The sequence below is a fragment of the Mastigoproctus giganteus genome, chromosome 11 (genome assembly GCF_048544385.1).
Source record: "Mastigoproctus giganteus isolate SK-2022 chromosome 11, ASM4854438v1, whole genome shotgun sequence".
NCBI classification, from domain to species: Eukaryota; Metazoa; Arthropoda; class Arachnida; order Uropygi; family Thelyphonidae; genus Mastigoproctus; species Mastigoproctus giganteus.
The window spans coordinates 161620256-161638859 of record NC_143585.1 but is presented as its reverse complement, the minus strand read 5'-3'; the positions used below and the strand labels follow the sequence as shown (position 1 = coordinate 161638859).

The following is an 18604-nucleotide window of genomic DNA, read 5'->3' as shown; positions in this document are numbered from 1 at the left end:
CGGGAGCACAGGTTTTGAGAATAAGTGGAGAAATACCATGAGGACCTGGAGCTTTCTTAGCATCAAGATTCATCGAAATCCTTCTGACATCCTTTTGACGGAAGACCACAGGAGGCATTGAATGGAGGGTGTTGGGAATGGTGGGAGGTGTTTTACGAAAATCATTAATACATGAGTTGGAAGAAAAATGGGATGCTAGCAGGTCAGCTTTATCCTTGGCTGAAGTGACAACAGAACCATCTGGTTTGGACAGAGGTGGGCAAAAGTTGCGGCCAATAGATTTGGCAAGAGACCAGAATGCTCGGCTACCATTAGGGCAAGAAGCAAGTTTTCTACTCTTAGCCTGTTCAAACTCTAGTTTGGACTGATTAATAACTGCTTTACAATTGTTGCGAGCTTTGGTGTACGCAGGAAATCAAACTGAAGAATTAGAAACAAGCCAATTACGATATGCAACATTCTTCTCTTGAACAGCCTTAGCACATTTATTGGAAAACCAAGGTTTAGATAAAGGACGAGATTTTAAAGTGGAGTTTGGGATAAAGGATTCCATTCCTGCAAGAATAATTTCACTGACACTATCTGAGCAAACGTTGACACCAGAAGTTTTGAAACAGTAATCCGACCAAGGAAAAGAAGAAAGGAAGTCTCCCAGGTCATCCCATTTTGCATTCTTGTAATGCCAAACAACACGAAGTTGGGAATAGCCATGAGATAAAGGTTCCATTGGAGAAGAGACAATCACCAAGTTGTGATCTGAAGTGCCTAAAGGACCTCTCACTTCGACCATGTACTTAGAAGGGTTGTTTGTGAGAATAAGATCAAGAGTATTGGCTGTATGATTAGGATTATCCGGTATTCTTGTAGGTAAATAAACAATCTGTGCTAGGTCATTAGTAATTGCAAAAGCGTCAGCATCTCGACCTGCTGGATCGGTTTGACTAGAAAACAGAAGCCAGCTGGAGTTGTGAACATTAAAATCACCAAGGAAAATTACCTCACTGTTAGGAAAGTTGGACTGGAGAAAGTCAAGTTGCAAAGAGAGGAAGTCAAAGATCTCCAAGTGATTAGTGGAGTTGGGAGAATGGTATAGACAACCGATGAATTTGACACAATGAGGTAGAGATTTTAAGCCAGAGAAGATCAAAGATCAGAGAAGATTCCAAATTGCCAAGTCTCTGACAGGGAATATCAGAACGGACATATGCACAAGTGCCAATTTTTGGGGCGAAAGGAATCATACAGCGAATAATTTGGGCATCTGAGATGAGCAGTAGTTGAATCAACCGATAACTGAGATTCTGTCAGAAAAAGTACATGGGGTTTGGCAGACTGCAAGTGGAAATGGACATCATTGAGACTAGAATTGAGACCACGTTTATTTGTGAAATGAATTAGGAAGTGCTTGGGAGGTTTAGATCTTTTCGCAGATAAGCTTGCTCTATTAGTTTGCCAGTTCATGGTGTATTTGATAGTAAGAAAAAGTGGATGTGACATGCTGTATGAAGTAATGAAATTTTTTAATATGGCATACACGTGTTTAGAATATACCCAGATCCTTGACATAACGTGGCTTCGACAATGCTCCCCGCATACACACTACTCGGACTCTCTCCAGTCACTGTCTGGCAGAGTAGAGGTAGCAAGATTATACACTGGCTGATCTGGGAGTCTCCTAGAGAGTTACCAATAGGTTCGGTCCAGTCCGGTGTACTAACTAGTGGCCGGCCTGCGAACACTGTTTTAGAGCTGTACCCTCGAAATGTAAGGAATATTGGATCTTGCCACGGCGTTCATCATAACCTCAAAAGTCATCAATCATACTGCATGATGGAAGAGATAGGGAAGGGTTGACCGGAACTTAGCTCTAGTGACTAAACATGGGTTCAACCACTTCAAGCCTCCAATAAGCAAAGTGGTGGTGGTATTTCACCAGTTGATGAGAGTCATCTACCACCTAGTACTGCCTGGTAACATAGGGGGGCAGCGTTCCTCCTTGTGGTGTTGGCGCCACACCCCTGCTTACGTTGGTTCGCACCTGGGTGGTCACCCACCAGTACTTGTGCATGGAGGTTATACCCAGGTTTACTAACAGTCCCACCATTGTGAAGGTGCAAGCAGAGGATTTGGCTGTCCGGACTTCGCCAAAATTGGGTCCACTTGACTTGAGTGTCACCCGAATATCAGTTCCATCAGCGTTTTAGACTCGTAGGTAACAAGTACAGCTTGTCTGGCATATCTGAGAGAATGTCTGTGACAACCTCAAGGACCTAATGCTGCAGAAGCTTGCTTTCTTGCATCATATTCCTCTAATAATGCTAACCATGTTTAACTGTACAATTGCCACATTGTTTTTTGTTCTCCATTACCTTAATTGTAGTACCACGAATTGGTATGTTATTCTTCGATTACTGCTACCCATATGAAGTATATTCAATTTGTCAGTGTTACCACTAAGTTGCTACTTCTCAACCTATCTGCCAAATTTTTCTAAACTTGTTGTAGTAGCATACTGATTATTATCATTAACCTTGCCAACCTTTGTATCATCTGAAAATCTAAGCAATAAGCAGAGCCCAGCACTGAATCCTGAGGGATTCCACTAATAACATTAGACCAGGAAGACTATTACATCAAAAACACTGGGTTTACATTTCTATTCTTAGTGTTACTTTTCTTCTAAAGAAATATTCCTTGTACAAATTGCAAGTCCACTGTACCATGCAATATTGTTCCACCATTTGGAATGGTTCCTTGAAAACCTCTCCAATCTTATAGACGTTGTTGAAAAGAGGGCAGTCAGGTTTAGTAATGACCACAGATATTCAGTTTCTGAGTGATTTTTAAATACTCTACTGGAGAGTTTTCTTCTTATTTGACAAATCTAAGCCCCCCCCCCCCCCTCACAAACCAGTCCAAGTGCATGTCGTAAATAGTCAGCATCCATGCCACAATTTAAAAAAAAAAAAAAAAAAAACCTAAAAAATTTCTTTATTAGGTTATGTGCATATCAATGAAAGATGTTATAAGAATAATGATTTCAAAAAACAATACTAACTGAGAGTGTTAGTAGATATTTCTTGAAGCATTGTGACCAGTAAAATACACATGAAAGGAGGTATTTAACAAACAAAAAAAAGTTATATATAAATACTGTGTGTTTTGTGTTTTTTTTTCAGCTAACATAAGATGAATGCACTTTTTTTTTTTTTTTTTTTTTTTTTATGAAAATATTACATGGAAAAATGTATTAGAATCTGCAATAGTTATTATTACTCTGTTGGGGTTGAAGGCTTGGGAATACAGAAGATACTTGGTGCATTAACTTTGAACATCTGTAGATTGTAATTTTGGGAAATACGTGTGAAGTAAGATTGTTCCAAAAAACAGACGTATAAGGGGATAAAATGAGGAAAGAGTTGGTTCTGTAAGTATGGAGTTGGTTCTGTTCATATGAAGTGAATAAGTGATAACTCTACTGGCTTTGTCATAAGTTCAGATTGGTTTGGAAGAGAATTAAGATGCCAAATCAGAAGAACACTGTGAAAGTATCTATAAAAAAGGCATTCAGCAGAAATTGAACATCTATGAGACACAGTTTGAAGACTTAGTACAGCAGAATTACTCTAATTTCTAATCTCTCTCTCTCTCTGCCACATTCCATATGTGGGAACAATATATTGCGGTAGGGTGATACGAGATTTGTACAGTGTAAATACTTGTTTAGAGGAAAAGTAACACAGAGTGTATAAAGAAAAAAAGTTTTTTGGATGCAGTGAAAAGCAATATTTGTGATGGGCTTATGCAGAGATTACAAGTTAGTGTAATTCCAAGTAGAGATGTGTGGTCTTGTCTGGAAATTTTAGGGTCATTGAAGCTCAGCAGAGGTTCAGTGGAGTCTTATTTGCAAGGCATAAGACAGGTTTTAAAATGATCAAAGTTACAGTTTTTTTTTTTGCTTGGCTGAAAAATTACCTGAAGATTGATATTTAAGGACTTGGTGGATGATGTGTAAATCCCACATTAGAAATTGAAGTTGTTTGGATAGGATTTCCTGTTAATGAAAGAAGGTCATTAATATACAAGAAGAAAGAAGTGAACATAGGGAATGCTATCATTGATAAAGTCAGAAAACAGGGAACTATGTATCATTACTCACAGGGCGTAGTCAGAGAGAAAACTGGATACCAGCTGAATTGGAGGGCATTGGGATCACGAAGTTGAACTATCAGTGGATTTTCGGCTGCCGAAATTTTTGCTGTATTCTTCATTAATTTACATACTACATTGTGTTCTACAAAGATATTAAAGAGGCTTAGTAGTGTTTGTTAGCTTATTTTTTTAAATTTAACTAGTGATTTTTGTAATTTATGACTCACCGCTCGTCACCTCAAGCTCTCAAAAAATGAGAGCTTGAGGTGTAGAGGGTAGATTCCCTCAAAGAAATTAATATGAGGGCCCCGTCAAGCTCTCAGCTGCCCAACTCAATGCCAGAGCTCACTCCTGTGCAACAGGCAATAGAGAGGCAATCTCCAAGGCATAATGTGCTGATCTCACAGGAACTAGTTATTGTAGGTGACTCTTATTATCAGGCAGACAGGGAATATATTATGCAAAAAGGATTGGTGGAACAGGACCATTGTATGTTTGCCAGGGACAAAAGTTGATGATGTAGAGCAGATATCATCTTTTAAGGGCACAAAAAGTGATGTTGTACATGTTAGCACTAATTACCTGCAGGGTAAGAGATCTGCAGATTTACTCGACAAGTATGGGTCAATGTTGAAAAAAAGTTGCGAGTTAGGTTTGAATTTGAAAGTGTCTGCAATTCTGCCCAGATATGATAGGAGGGAGTATATGATGAGAGATTTGTCAGTCAATTTGGCCCTGGACAGATTGTGGAAGGCTCATGGGGGAGAATTTGTTTTCAACGTGCCCTGTGCTTGTTAAGTAGAGAGACTGCTTCTACAGGGATGGGATATACAGGCAGTTTTCGCTTTACGAGGTTTTTTTTTCCCAAGTATCAACAAAATCGAAAATATGAATATTAACTGCAAAAAATCAATGTTAAACCTTCATAAATATCACATTCCAAACCACGTGCGCAGCTATACAAAGGGTACTAGGAAAGTTTTGCAATACAGCTTTGTTTATTTAATTTTTTCAAAGTAATTTCCTCTACATTCAATACACCTCTCCATCCACCAAAACCAATCTTTAAACCAGTTCTGCCAAGTTTCACTAGGGAGTAAAGCACACTCGTTGTCCCCAGTCCGTAGAAGGTCCTCATCACTGGAAAACTGCCTCCCTTTTAGCTTCATTTTCACATGCGGGAACAGTGCAAAGTCGCAGGGAGCAAGGTCTGGACTGTAGGGAGGGTGCTCGAGAAGTTTCAGTCCTGTCGTGGTCAAATATTCGGTGCAGGCTTTGGCACGGTGAGCTGCAGCATTATCGTGATGGAGGTACCAGGTGTCCATTCTTGACTTTGGCCGCAGGTTCTTCATAGATCCAATGACTTTAGGCAGGCATTGTTCAGTATACCACTTAGCTGTGACTGTCTTCTGCATGTCCAAAACGACACGTTCCACAATTCCACTCGATTTGAAAAATACAGCTATCATTTTCTTCTTTACAGATCGGGATTTTCTGACAATTACGGGTGTGTCGTCATCATCAAAGACCCAAACTTTGTTTTGAGCCTTGGTCGGCAGATCGTAATAGTACAGCCAAGTCTCGTCACCTGTCACGATGTTGTTCACATACCGAGATTGTCCCTTATCAAACTTTTTTAACATCTCCCGGCACCAAGTCACACGTCGTGTCATCTGCTCTTCAATCAGTTGATGCGGCACCCAGAGAGAACAAAGTTTCTTCACGTGCAAATGATCTTGCAGAATCGAACGAATTGCTGGTGCATTTAGGCCCAAAGTATCCTCTATCTGTTGGTAGGTCACTCACCTGTTTTCGTCAAGCATTTTCCTCACAGCAGTAACGTTTTTCTCCGTAACTGATGTTCGTGGCCTTCCCGGCCTCTCAGAATCCTCCAGAGTGAAATTTCCCCTTTGGAATTCTCTATACCACCTGAATATCATTGTACGATGTGGACAATCATCATCTAGTGCAAGAGTCATTTCTTCTAAGCACTGGTCTATGGTTAAACCACGCACGAAATTATACCGCAAAACTGTCCTTATCTCATTTCGTGACCACGATGCCATCGCAAGCACTTTACATTCTCACTACTAATGAATAACTGAGCCCATTGACTTGGCGTGGCAGCTACTATGCACGTATGAACATATCTCAACATGCAGCAACAAGCAGCTTCCTGTGATTCATTGTTGCGTCATATTGCAAAACTTTCCTAGTACCCTTTGTACAATACAGTGTACCCCGCTTTACGATATTAATCAGTTCCAGAGACATCATCATATCATTAAAATATTGTAACATGAACCCAATAACACATTGTTTTTTGGTAATTCGTTTCAAGATCTCGGAAGTTGAAATTTCCGCTGTATAACTAAGGTATTTATCTCTCTAAAATGTCATTTTTAAGGTCACGAGCGTGACCTTAAGGGCATATAAAAGGTCATGAGCATGGTTTGTAAATTCTATTAGTTACCAATTCAAATCATTAAACGCGCTAAATTTTCATCATTATCACATGTTCCATTATAAGAATCAATTTTTGAACCTTTGTAATATTTTTCTAAAGCACATTTCAAGTCACGACCATAAAACAATTTGCACTTTCAGGTTTATTGGCCTTTTCTGTTACTGCAAGCAATTATAAACGGATAGTAAACGGGTAGTAAACTCAATCTTCTTGCTTTTGCGAAAATACCAATAGCTGGAATTGTGTGGTTGTTTACGTTATTATGGTGAAATGTGTTTCCCCTTTACTGAAATCTTCAATCGTATGAAAAACATAAATAAATTTTCAGAATCTTTTCTTCATTCCTTTTATTTTAAGCTTCATAAACCTGTTCCTCCACGCGAATCGTGTTAGTTGCAATTTGTGCGTTTCATTAAAAAATGCTTATGCATGCTATTAAAATTTATAAAGAAGAGAAAAGATTATCTTGGAAATAAATGCCTCTTGAAGCATTTCTGAAGAAAAAAACTCCTTGTGCAACAAACCGAGTGCTGAGCCAATAATGAGTGAACAACGAGTGTGCATTTAGTCAGAGTTGATGATGAAGAAGAATAAACATTCTTTAATATTTGTAAGTCATAAATAATTTCTGTATTATTATAATTTGCTTGATTTTACAGGCTACGTTTTCATTTCTTTGGATAAGAAATTTTGGACAGTTCCAAACTTTCTTATAGTTCCCCTTTCTGTGCTATTTTGTCTCTTTCCAACCTTATCATTGAACTCCCCCGTAATGATAGTGTAGTGGGTTTTCTGCTCATCTAGGAGACTCTCAATTTTGGTGTACATTTCTTCAACCTTTTCATCATCATTGCTCGATGTTGGTGCATAAATCATTATAACCTTTAGCTTGTACCTCTTAGAAATCCTGAGTAGTAGTCTTGACACCCTTGGTGATGTACTTTTGAATTCCAAAATGTTGTTGTTTATATCTTTATGGACCAGAAAGCCAACTCCACCTTCGCTCCTTTCACTGCTACCATTGGTGTACAGCAAATTTCCAATTGATAAACTTATAAGTGATTCATTTCTTCTTTTTGATATTCCAATTCACATTTTCTAATTTCTTTTCCAGCTCTAATATCCTCTTCACCAATGAGCGATCTTACGTTGTAATAGGCCAAGTTCAGTTTTCATGCATGGCAGCCTGGTTGTATCCAGAGATTCTTAGCACCCTCTGCTTCCACTGTGATCCTCTTGGTGCCGTATGAAGGGGAGTGAAAGCTGCTGGGGACTGAGGGCCATTTGTTTTGCCGTGCTGTCATGTGCTGGAGGGTTTGGTCTTTTCCTCTTCACACTGACCAGGTGTCTTGAAGAGAACTGCTCTACACATTCGTTGCCACCTAAGTAACATAACAGGGCTTACCATCGAGAAGGTGTAAATAAGTGGATTTTAGGGAGGCAGGCCAACCGGACTTCTCCTAAATCTTTTGAAATAGAAAGATATTGGATCCATCAGTGTTTTAGACTGTGTTTGATAACACACAGAATGCCTGTTCCTCTCTAAGCCCCACCACTTAATACAACTTTAATTAGTCATATATCTACCTTTAAAACGCATTACATTAGCAAATCATTACAATGGATTTTGGAAAAAATTGATTCCGAATCTATTGAAGTGATGGAGGCATGGAAACATTTTTCAATTGTGGATTGTATTGGCTTTATCGCTCAAAGAAGTAAAATTGTCAACATTAAATGCGTGTTGGAAAAATGCATGGTCAGAGTCAGTTCATTCTGGAAATATGGTGAAACCTGCATAAAATGGAATCGGTGCAATAGTGGAACTTGGTAAATCAGTAGGAGGGGAAGATTTTGATGATATGACTACTGAAACCCTCCAGTTGGTAGAATGCCCCCCCCCCCCCGCACACCAGGTGGAAAAGACCTGAGTTCGAATCCCATCGATGAAAGGAGAAATTTTTAATGGTCTTTTTCACAACATGGCTAAGTTAGTCGGTCTCAGGCGAGGGTAGCATGGTTTTTTCTCCTGGAAACTCGAGTTTTTCATCCGGCAAAATAGAAACCTTAGAACACACAATTTATAGACAATATACACAGAGTAACATGGCTTTAGTCACTGGTGCTCCTTAAAAAAATATATATATATTGTTACTTGAAGATGTTCAAGAATTGCTGGTAACAAAAGAGGCTGGCGAAACAGATTTGGTGGAAATGGAATCGGAGGTAAACCAAGTCAAATCAATTCAGAGGATGGATAGAGCAGATGAAAATTCTGAACTTCCTGATTTTACACTAAAAAGCATATGGATGGCATAAAGTTAGCCGAACAATTAGAATCTTAATTTTTGAATGCAGATTTTTCGACTGAAGGGAGCCCAAAGTTCAAAGGGGAACTTCAAAAATGCTTAGTTCCATACGAAATTTACAAAGATCTGTCAAGAAAAAAAAAAGTGAACAAACCCAGATTAATGATTTTTTAAACAGAGCGGAAAATACAATAAATCTGGAATGGTGTATTTTTGTTAGCTTTCGCAATGTTATCGACCTTTTTGTACTGGTTCTGAGTCCCATATAACACGGTTTTGCACTACTCTAGATTTTATGGGAACCTAACTGCCATGTTATCCAAGGGTTACCTGTATTAATTACTTTTCCTATATTTCCTTTCTCTCAGATGTCTTGATAATGAATACCCAAAGTTGGATTCTAAATCTTGGCATTAGTACAGTATTCAGCGTACTGAATATGCCTATGCCATTGATAGGAAATGGATTTAAGGTTTTTCATTTTCAGGATTCAGTGAACAAATTCCATTAAGGTAGAACACAATATAGCATTTTGAAATCTGAGTCAGTCTTCCATTACAAAATGCCTGTAACAACCATATTATATTAGTTTATTAGTATTTCTTTATTTTTCAACAATATTGTTTTCATTGATTATAAAACAAAACAGTTCATTTGCAGAAAAGAAAAAAGTGAAAGTGTATATATTTAATTAATATTTTTATTAAATATTTAGGTCCTACTAACAGAAGATTTTATAGACCAGATGCTGTCTGAATTAGTAGGATTATCAAATACTGACACAGTAAGATTTGTTATATTAGTGTGTGTGTGTGTGTGTGTGTGTGTGTGTGTGTGTGTGTGTGTGTGTGTGTGTGTGTGTGTGTGTGTGTGTGTGTGTGTGTGTGTGTGTGCAATTCAAGATAACTAAGATATAAAAGTAGGTAGGTGAAATGTATAGAATGTCAAAATTTTGAGAAGTAGGATAGTGAGAAAAATAAGAAAGAAGAGTGATAGTTTAAAGAACTAGTTATGCTATAAATATTTTGTATATTGCTTTTCTTTTCAAGAATAGCAATATATAAAAAATACAAAATTAACCCAAAATTAGGCACATGGGGTCTTTGAGATGCCACATGAATTTCAGCAGTCTCGTGATCTTGTTCTACTTAGTTAACACAAATAAAATTTCCAGTGGGTGTCAACAAAAGTGTTTTCTTTGATTTTCCCTTTGGAAATTTTTTGAAATCTTTATTACGTAAACAAAAAGAATTCTGAATAAGTGTGATGTGCTACTAAGCAGTTTTTGCATTTTTCTACTGTGGACAAGCAGTGGGAAAATGCAAAAACATGGGAATTGGAGTTGCCTTCTCCAAGGCTCACTTCATAAAGTATCTACCTGATTTTCCAGCATTTAAAGTATGGTGTGTGTGTGTTAGCATGCGACACCCATAGCTGATTCACCCATCTAAGATAGCTGCATTCTCCCATGTTTTTACATTGAGGTAGAGAAAAGTAATAATTGTAACTAATACTTTGTGTGAAAAGGGGTAAAAAAGAAAAATGCATGCTTTCCAACAATGAATTGATTTTTGAAAACAAAATTATTATATATTCTTTCTTCAGTATGTATTGAATTTACAATAGAAATCCTCTCATCATTTTTGTTATCAATAGTTGATCAGTTTAATCAAATAAGTTCATTAAAGCAGGAAATCATCAAAAAAATATATACACGTGTTACCTTGAGAATTTTATTTTCATTTAAAATATATGTGTGCATTCATATACATAAAATAAGTAATTTTCATCTGTTTAAATGAAGAAGTGTGATGTTTTGCATCACACTCCCATTTAGATATACCTGTTTCTCTCTTGGTGTGTATGATCATCCACATCTACATCGTCTATAATTTCATTTTCCAAAAAATCTTCAATGATTTGTTGGCAAACATTGTTATATCCATGTTGTATGTCTTTGGGCACCTTCAATTTTTCTTAAATAAGGTATGTGAAAGTGTTAATAAACTTTTTTTTTTTTTTTTTTTTTCAATCTTACAGTTTGGGAATTAGTGTTGTCAGTATCATGCTAAAGTTTTCTTCAGATTTAGCAGATGTTCCACTTGGAATTTTGTTCCATCCTAGTGCTATATTGTACTGAATATTGCGAATATTTTCTTTGGAAAATATTTCTCTTTAGATGTTCTAGAACTCCTTGTTCCCTAGGCAACATCAAGAATGTTATATTTGGTGGTAAAAACATGGCTTTTGTGTCCCCTTCTTTGAGTTCCTCACATTTCAGATATAAAGGATTGTTATTCAGAAAGAGAATAGCCTCTTTATGTAAATTTATTTCTCCAGATGTTTCTCTACAGAAGATACAGAATTCATGGTAAACCATTTGGTGGATAATTCAGTCCATCCATGCTGATGACTGATAGTAAACTGGTAAAGATAAACAATTTATATTTTTAAAAGCTCTAGGATTAGTTGATTCACCATCAACAAAGTGGCAGTTTTGAGTTCCACTTGAATTGCTGCAGTTGGCTACCATTATTCTCCCATTGAATTTTTTGTATCCTGGTGAAGCAGGCCGGTTTTTTTTTTTTTTTTGGTTTTTTTTTTGTATAAATTAGATCTGCATTGTTCATTTTGTAGAGTTGTTTTCTGATCAATGCTTCTCTGTTGATAAATGACCTTAAAACTAAATTTTTGAACAGCAGGCTGATTAGTAGGCAACATGTCCCTCTAATACTCCATACAAGAATATCATCCCAATTATTTGTAATGTCCAAGAAATCCATCACTTGCTATAAAAGTTTGTAAACGATCAATCTTTTGGTAGAAGGCCAAGTGTGTTTTTTTTTTATTTTTTTATTCTGCTTTAATGGATCTGCTGTTTGGAGTTTTACATTGCCTTTCTTGCATAAACCACAACTATAATGCATTGTTTTCTATCTATAATTTTGGTTTATTTAAAGGAAACCAGATTTAAAATGAATGAAGGACTTAAAGGCCTGACGGAGCCCAGTGGTCAGGAGCGAGAGTGCATAGCACGCGTTCCTTGAGTGGACCGGGGTTCAAGCCCATGACTACTAAATACGATAAATATTTGTATTGACGATTTATTGTAAACTCTACTGACTTGGTTGTCATGCAGGAGTATAAACAGAAAATTTAATGACTGTTGAAAAACAAACTGAGGGCAAAATCATTTCAGGTTTTTATGATTTTTTTCTAACATTTTTCAGTTGTCTTGTCCACATGAAATTCACCAGCAGGTTTTTTAAAGACCACCTTTATTGAGTCTTTCCAGAAGAGTACCCAGCATAGTTTTCATAGAAACATCTTTCTCCCTTTCTTCACCCATATTTCATTACTTTATGTAATATTTAATTTAATTGCATACTATAATTACAATAACAAATAATTTTACTGATGCAGATACTGTCTGGAACAAAGATACATTACTTTTGGGCAAGCATACAACTGAGTAGGTGAGAATGGTGTACTACACCAGCCACAAGCATGCTGGAACAGTGCCCACAGAACACTGCCATTGGAATCAGGCAGTATCTTTTAAAGAGGGGATGGGGAGCATCACTTAATCTGGTGAGTTATTTTGTTTGAGAGGTCTTCTAACAAAGTTTCAAAGTCATCTATTGGAACTGCATTGTAAATCAAAAAAACTGGTGTCAAAGCACACCACTTTGCCACTGAGTAAAATAAAAAAGAAGTTCACATTACTCACATAGTATTGTTTTCCAAAATATCGTTTAGCAACTTTCCTGGATGTGTTTGATCTTGTAACAAAATTTCAAGAAAAAATCTTTATTCACAGCTACATTGTAAGCTTCTGAAAAGTGGTGTTTAAACTGGAACCTTTGCTTCTATCGTTACTTTGTGCACAAAAGATGTTACATGTTACAGGACATCTAACACGTTAAATGTTACATGTCCATGTTACAGTATTTTTTTTTTCTTTTCTTTAATTTATATTGTTACAAAAGCTTGCTTTGGTATATACTTGATTTAATAACAAAATTTCAGCGAAAATATTCTCTTGGAGGCTGTTACTACCAGAAACCAGAATCAAATTTAAATCAACTAGAAAATGCAAATTTTTAAGAAAATTTTTTTGAAAAAAATAAAATTGAGATTTGCAAACTAAATAGTATTAATAACAAGGAAAAGAGAAAAAAAAAACTTAATTTTCAATAAATGCCAGCTCGCTAAATTAAGTTTTTAGGCAAGCAGAATGCACCTACTGACTTCACCATGCCCAACCTTAACGGCTCAACAACTGATTTTTGTGAATTTTATAATTGGGGCCTTTAAAAAGATTTTTGCAAGCCATTCCAAATTCCATTAAATCAGACCAATAGAAATCTGGCAGCTATTGTTTATTTTGTTCATACTTATTACATGTCAAGAAAAGTATCCATATAACCATATATTATTCATACATATTTGTTCATACATATATTTGTTCATACATATTACATGTCAAGAAAAGTATCCATATAACCATATATTATAGTGAAACACTGTATATTATGTTTGATGCCATGCACTGGTAGAGACATGAATGGGCAATGTGGTGGATATACAAAAACTAAATTTCTTGGCTCGTACATAATTGTTTTTGCTTAGTTAGTATAGTGTGGTCAATCAATCAATTAATTTATTAATCTTATTAATTTTCATTGTTAATAAATTAAATTGTATTTAAACAGAAATCATGCCCCAGAGTAGAGCAGCAAAGAAACAAGCACAAATTACTGGGAGTGTTGTAGCCAAGGGGTGAACCAAAGGGAGCAATTCTCCAAAGTATCACAGCCTAACAAAATGTGCAACTTGTGAAATGTTTGTAGACTTTCTGGAACAGGATATGATCTAGCTAAGGGGAGTGTCATTGTGTGTGTGCTAGGTGCAGAGAGTGTCAAGAAATTAGTCACTGACTCAGCATTCTTATTGGTGTCTATGAGAGTTTGAAGAGTAGGATAGATGCCCTCGAAGGAATTAAAATTGAGGCCCCTTCAAGTTCTCAACTGCCCAACTCAATGCTAGTGATCACACTTGTGCATCAGATAACAATGTCAATCTCCAAGGCAGAATGCACTGGTCCTACAGGAGGTGGTTATTATTGTTGACTTCATTGTTAAGGAAGCAGGAAATATGTTGTGAAAGAAGGATAGGTCGAATAGGACCATTGTATGTCTGCCAAGGGCAAAAGTAGATGCCCTTGGCATTAGTGCCAATGTTTACAACATTAGCATTAGCATTAGCATTAGCATTAGTAGAGGCATTTGATGCAAGAAAGCAAGCTTATGCAGCATCAGCCAAAAAAAAAAAAAAAAAGTAACATAAATAAATAAAAATAACCACTTCCACTTCACCCCTCTGTTCGTTCGAAATACCTGTCCAGCTGAGCCTTAAACTTATTTAGGCTATCAACTTCCACGACAAGGGATGGAAGTCTGTTCCACCCACCAACCACCCGCTGGCTAAAGGCAAATTTCCGCACATCTATCCTACATCTGTCTTTCCTCAATTTGAATTTATGCCCTCTCAGGTGATTTTTCTGAGCTAGAGGAAGAATCCCATCAGCATTGAGCATGCTCAAACCATTCAAGGCTTTGTACACCTCTATCAGATCACCCCGCTGGTGCCTAGTTTCCAGACACTGTAATTTGCAAAACTTAAGCCTTTCTTCGTAAGAGAACCCCTTTGTCCCATTCACCAATCTGGTTGCCCTTCTCTGTACTCGTTCCAGCAGCTCTACATCCTTCCTGAAATGAGGCCTCCAGGCCTGTATACAGTACTCTAGGTGTGGCCTGACCATTGCCTTATACAAGGGAATAATCACCTCCTTATCCCTGCTAGAAAAATTCCTATATATGATTGACAATACACCATGAGCTACTCTTGCAGCTCGTCTGCACTGCTCAGAGAACTTCATATCTGCCTGCACCACCACCCCCAGGTCCCTTTCATTCTCTACCACTGTCAGTGTAGTACCACAGAGTTGATACGTTGCTCTGGGGTTGCTGTTTCTCATATGTAGTACTTTACATTTGTCAATGTTAAACTTCATTTGCCACCTCGAAGCCCATCTGCTCAACCTTTCCAAATCCTGTTGCAGCAGCATAGTGTCAGTAGTGTCCTTGACAACCCTGCCAACCTTCGTATCGTCTGCAAACTTGGACATTAAGCCTGATATACCATCATCAATATCATTTATAAATACAGAAAACAATAAAGGCCCCAATACTGAACCCTGAGGGACTCCACTAATAACATTAGTCCACGATGAGCAGTGTCCATTGATTACCACTCTCTGTCTTCTCCCCCTCAACCACCCCTTTATCCATAGCAGCAACTTGCCTCCAATGCCACACTGCTCCAATTTGTGCAGCAGTCTTCCATGTGCAACAGTATCAAAAGCCTTTCTAAGATCCAAGTATATAATATCAAAGTTATTCCCTGCATCCAGTTCTTTTGTGACTGCATCATAGTATCCAATCAAATTGGTCAGGCAAGACTTCCCCTTAACAAAACCATGCTGTGTCCTAGCTATAACTGAAGTCTTGTCTAGATGATCCTGCAGTGCTTCTTTCACCAGTGCCTCCATTAATTTTCCGGGAACAGAAGTTAAACTCACAGGTCTATAATTACTTGTGTCAGCCTTTGATCCCCCTTTGTGAATTGGGGTCACATTAGCACTAATGTTAGTAAGAGTGGGATATCTGAGGACTTACGTAACAAGTACAGGGAAATGTTGGGAAGAAGTCTCGAGTTAGGATTGAATTTTAAAGTATTTGCAATTCTGCACAGACAAGATAGGATTATGCGTTGGGAGCCTTGTCAGAACAGGAGAGATTGTGCAAGGTTCATAGATTTGAATTTTTCTCAATGTGGTCTGTGCTTGTTAATAGGAGAGACTGAATTTACAGGGATGGGAATAGAAAGGATGCAAGAATATTTGCTGATGCTATCGTGGTAGTGACAGGTGAATCAGAAAACTGCTAGCTTGTGGGGTGATACATATTAATAACTTAACTGGAACCACAGGCAGAGGTTAAAGTGATTTTTGCACTGTACTGTTGGTACATGCAGCAGCCTAGAAAACAAGGTGTCTGGGACTTCAGGCCCAGCTGTGGGTCATCGTGGAACAAATAAATACATGAGCTGTGTGAGGGAGTCTAAGAGAGTAACAACATGTGCATGTATACTAATGCTAGAGCATTGAAAATAAATATGATGAATTTTAAGTACTGATTAAGTTATCAAATGCAGGCATTGTAGGAATAGTGGTAACATGCTGTCACTCAGACATAGGTGATGCTGAATTTGAATGTGGGGAAGACAGTGTATACAGGAGAGGTATGGGGGTTGTGCACTTAGTTAAGAAGCATATTAAATCTAAGGCAGTGCATCCAGTTGACATGGATGACGACTGCAACGTTGAGTCAGTTTGGTGTGTTATAGGCCTAATGACTGTGATGAGTAAACGAAACAGCTATACAGAGAAATAAAGTGGGCCAGCAAATAAGAATATCTCATAATGGGAGATTTTAACTTTACAGGTGTTGACTGGAATTTGTGATGTGGTCACTCACAACAACAACACTTCTGTGGATTATTTTGGATAACTGTTTTCTACAGCAGCACGTTAGAGAGGTAACAAGAGGAAGCAGTACTCTTGATCTGGTTATCAGCAGTGCATGCATCTTCATGCATTAAGAATCTGCAGGTGAAAGACCCCCTTGGTGACAGTGATCACAGTGTACTAATGTGGAATTTAATTGAAGACAACTACTGTCAAGGATAAAGGGAAAGGCATTTGCTCTTGTAAGGTTGACTACATTGGTCTCAGACAGTGTTTAAATTCTGTGCAGTGGGACCAACTGATGATGTTACAAACATCAAATTCTAAATGGGAATTATTCAAAAAAGTAATCAAAGAAGCTACTAGGTTTTTCATAAACATTGAAGAAATAATATTCAAAGTTAGATATAAATGGATGTCAGATGCTTTTGATATACATGGCACCGAATAAAAGTGCATGGGATGCATATAAATTATAAGGTGATACAGAAGCCTAAGGTGTATATAAAAATAGTCTGTAATCAAGCCACAAAGCAGGTTAGGCAAGCTAAGGTGGATTTATGAGAAGTCTTTGGCAAAGAATGCAAATAAAAACAGCGAAGACTTCTTTGCTTATTTTAACAGATGGAGATTGAATCACATTGGACCACTTGGTGAATAACAGTTAACTATTGATGACTCTGCTCAGATTGTAGACAAAGTGAATAAGCATTTTGATTGTACATTAATGCAAGAGGAAATCTTTAGGAAAGGGAATGCCGGAAGTTTAGCTCCTAACAGGGAGCTAAATGACGTGATAACTGAAAGGAAAGTGGAAGAGAGGAGGACATAAAAAAGGCACCTGGGGTGGATGCAATCTATCCATTTATAGGGCGGCAGCAAAGGAAGTAAGAAAGTAAGGGAAGCAGCAAAGGAGATAAGAAAACCTTTATCCATAATTATGAGAGCATCCTTAGGGAAGATCCCTGCGAATGTATCCTAATTCATAAAGGAGGCGGAGGGGGTGTTAAATGGCAATGTGAATAATTGCAGACCTATTAGCTTAACATCTGTTCCAGGGAAAATAATGGAATCATTAGTTAAAGAAGTAAGGCAGGATCGTCTTGACATGCAGTTATACTGCACATCATGGATTTATTAAGAGATGGTCTTGTGTAATGAGTCTGATAGCATTAGCAAGGGCACATGATGCAAGAAAGCAAGCTTATATAGCATTAGCCAAAAAAAAAAAAACACACACACACCCTTCTCATTTCACCCATCCACTCGCTCCAAATGTTTGTCTAGTTCTGCCTTGAATCTGTTTAAGCTATCAACTTCTACAACAACAGATGTTAGTTTGTTCCAGCAATCAACCACCCACTGGCTAAAGGCAAACTTCTGCACATCTATCGTACAACTGTCTTTCCTCAATTTGAATTTATGCTCTCTCAGGCAATTCTGAGCAAGAGGAAGAATCCCATCAGCATTGAGCATGCTCAAACCATTCAAGGCTTTATACACCTGACTCAGATCACCTCGCGGCTGCCTAGTCTCCAAACACTGTAATTTGCAAATCTTAAGCCTTTCTTCATAAGAGCAACCCTTTATTCCATTCACTAATCTTGTTGCCCTTCTCTGTACTCTTTCCAACAGCTCTACATCCTTCTTAAAATAAGGCCTCCTGACCTGCATACAGTACTCAAGGTGTGGCCTGACCATTGCCTTATACAAGGGGATAATCACCTCCTAGAAAAATACCTGTATATCATTGACAAGACACCATGAGCTACTCTTGCAGACAGTCTGCACTGCTCAGAAAACTTCATATCTGCCCACACAATTACCCCCAGGTCCTTTTCACTCTCTACCACTGTCAATGTAGTCCACACAGTTGATACATTCCAGCTCTGGGGTTATTGCTTCCCATATGCAGTACTTTGCATTTGTCAATATTAAACTTCAGTTGCCACCTCTCAGCCCATCTGCTCAACTTTTCTAGATCCTGTTGCAGCAGCGTACTGTCATTAGTGTCATTAACAACCCTACCGATCTTCGTATAGGTTACTGTGATTCAGTGATCAAAGAACTGGAAAAAATAATTTT

The 18604-nt window shown here is 37.7% G+C and overlaps 1 protein-coding gene across 1 annotated transcript in view; it reads left to right on the top strand.

Annotated features, from left to right (window-relative positions):
• Su(fu) (suppressor of fused domain protein) overlaps positions 1 to 18604 on the top strand; it is a 382271-nt gene that overhangs the window by 334591 nt on the left and 29076 nt on the right. Inside the window, exon 10 of the mRNA XM_090385208.1 lies at positions 9644 to 9712. Within this exon, the coding sequence (XP_090241334.1) occupies positions 9644 to 9712 (69 nt within the window). The remainder of the gene's footprint in view (positions 1 to 9643; positions 9713 to 18604) is intronic.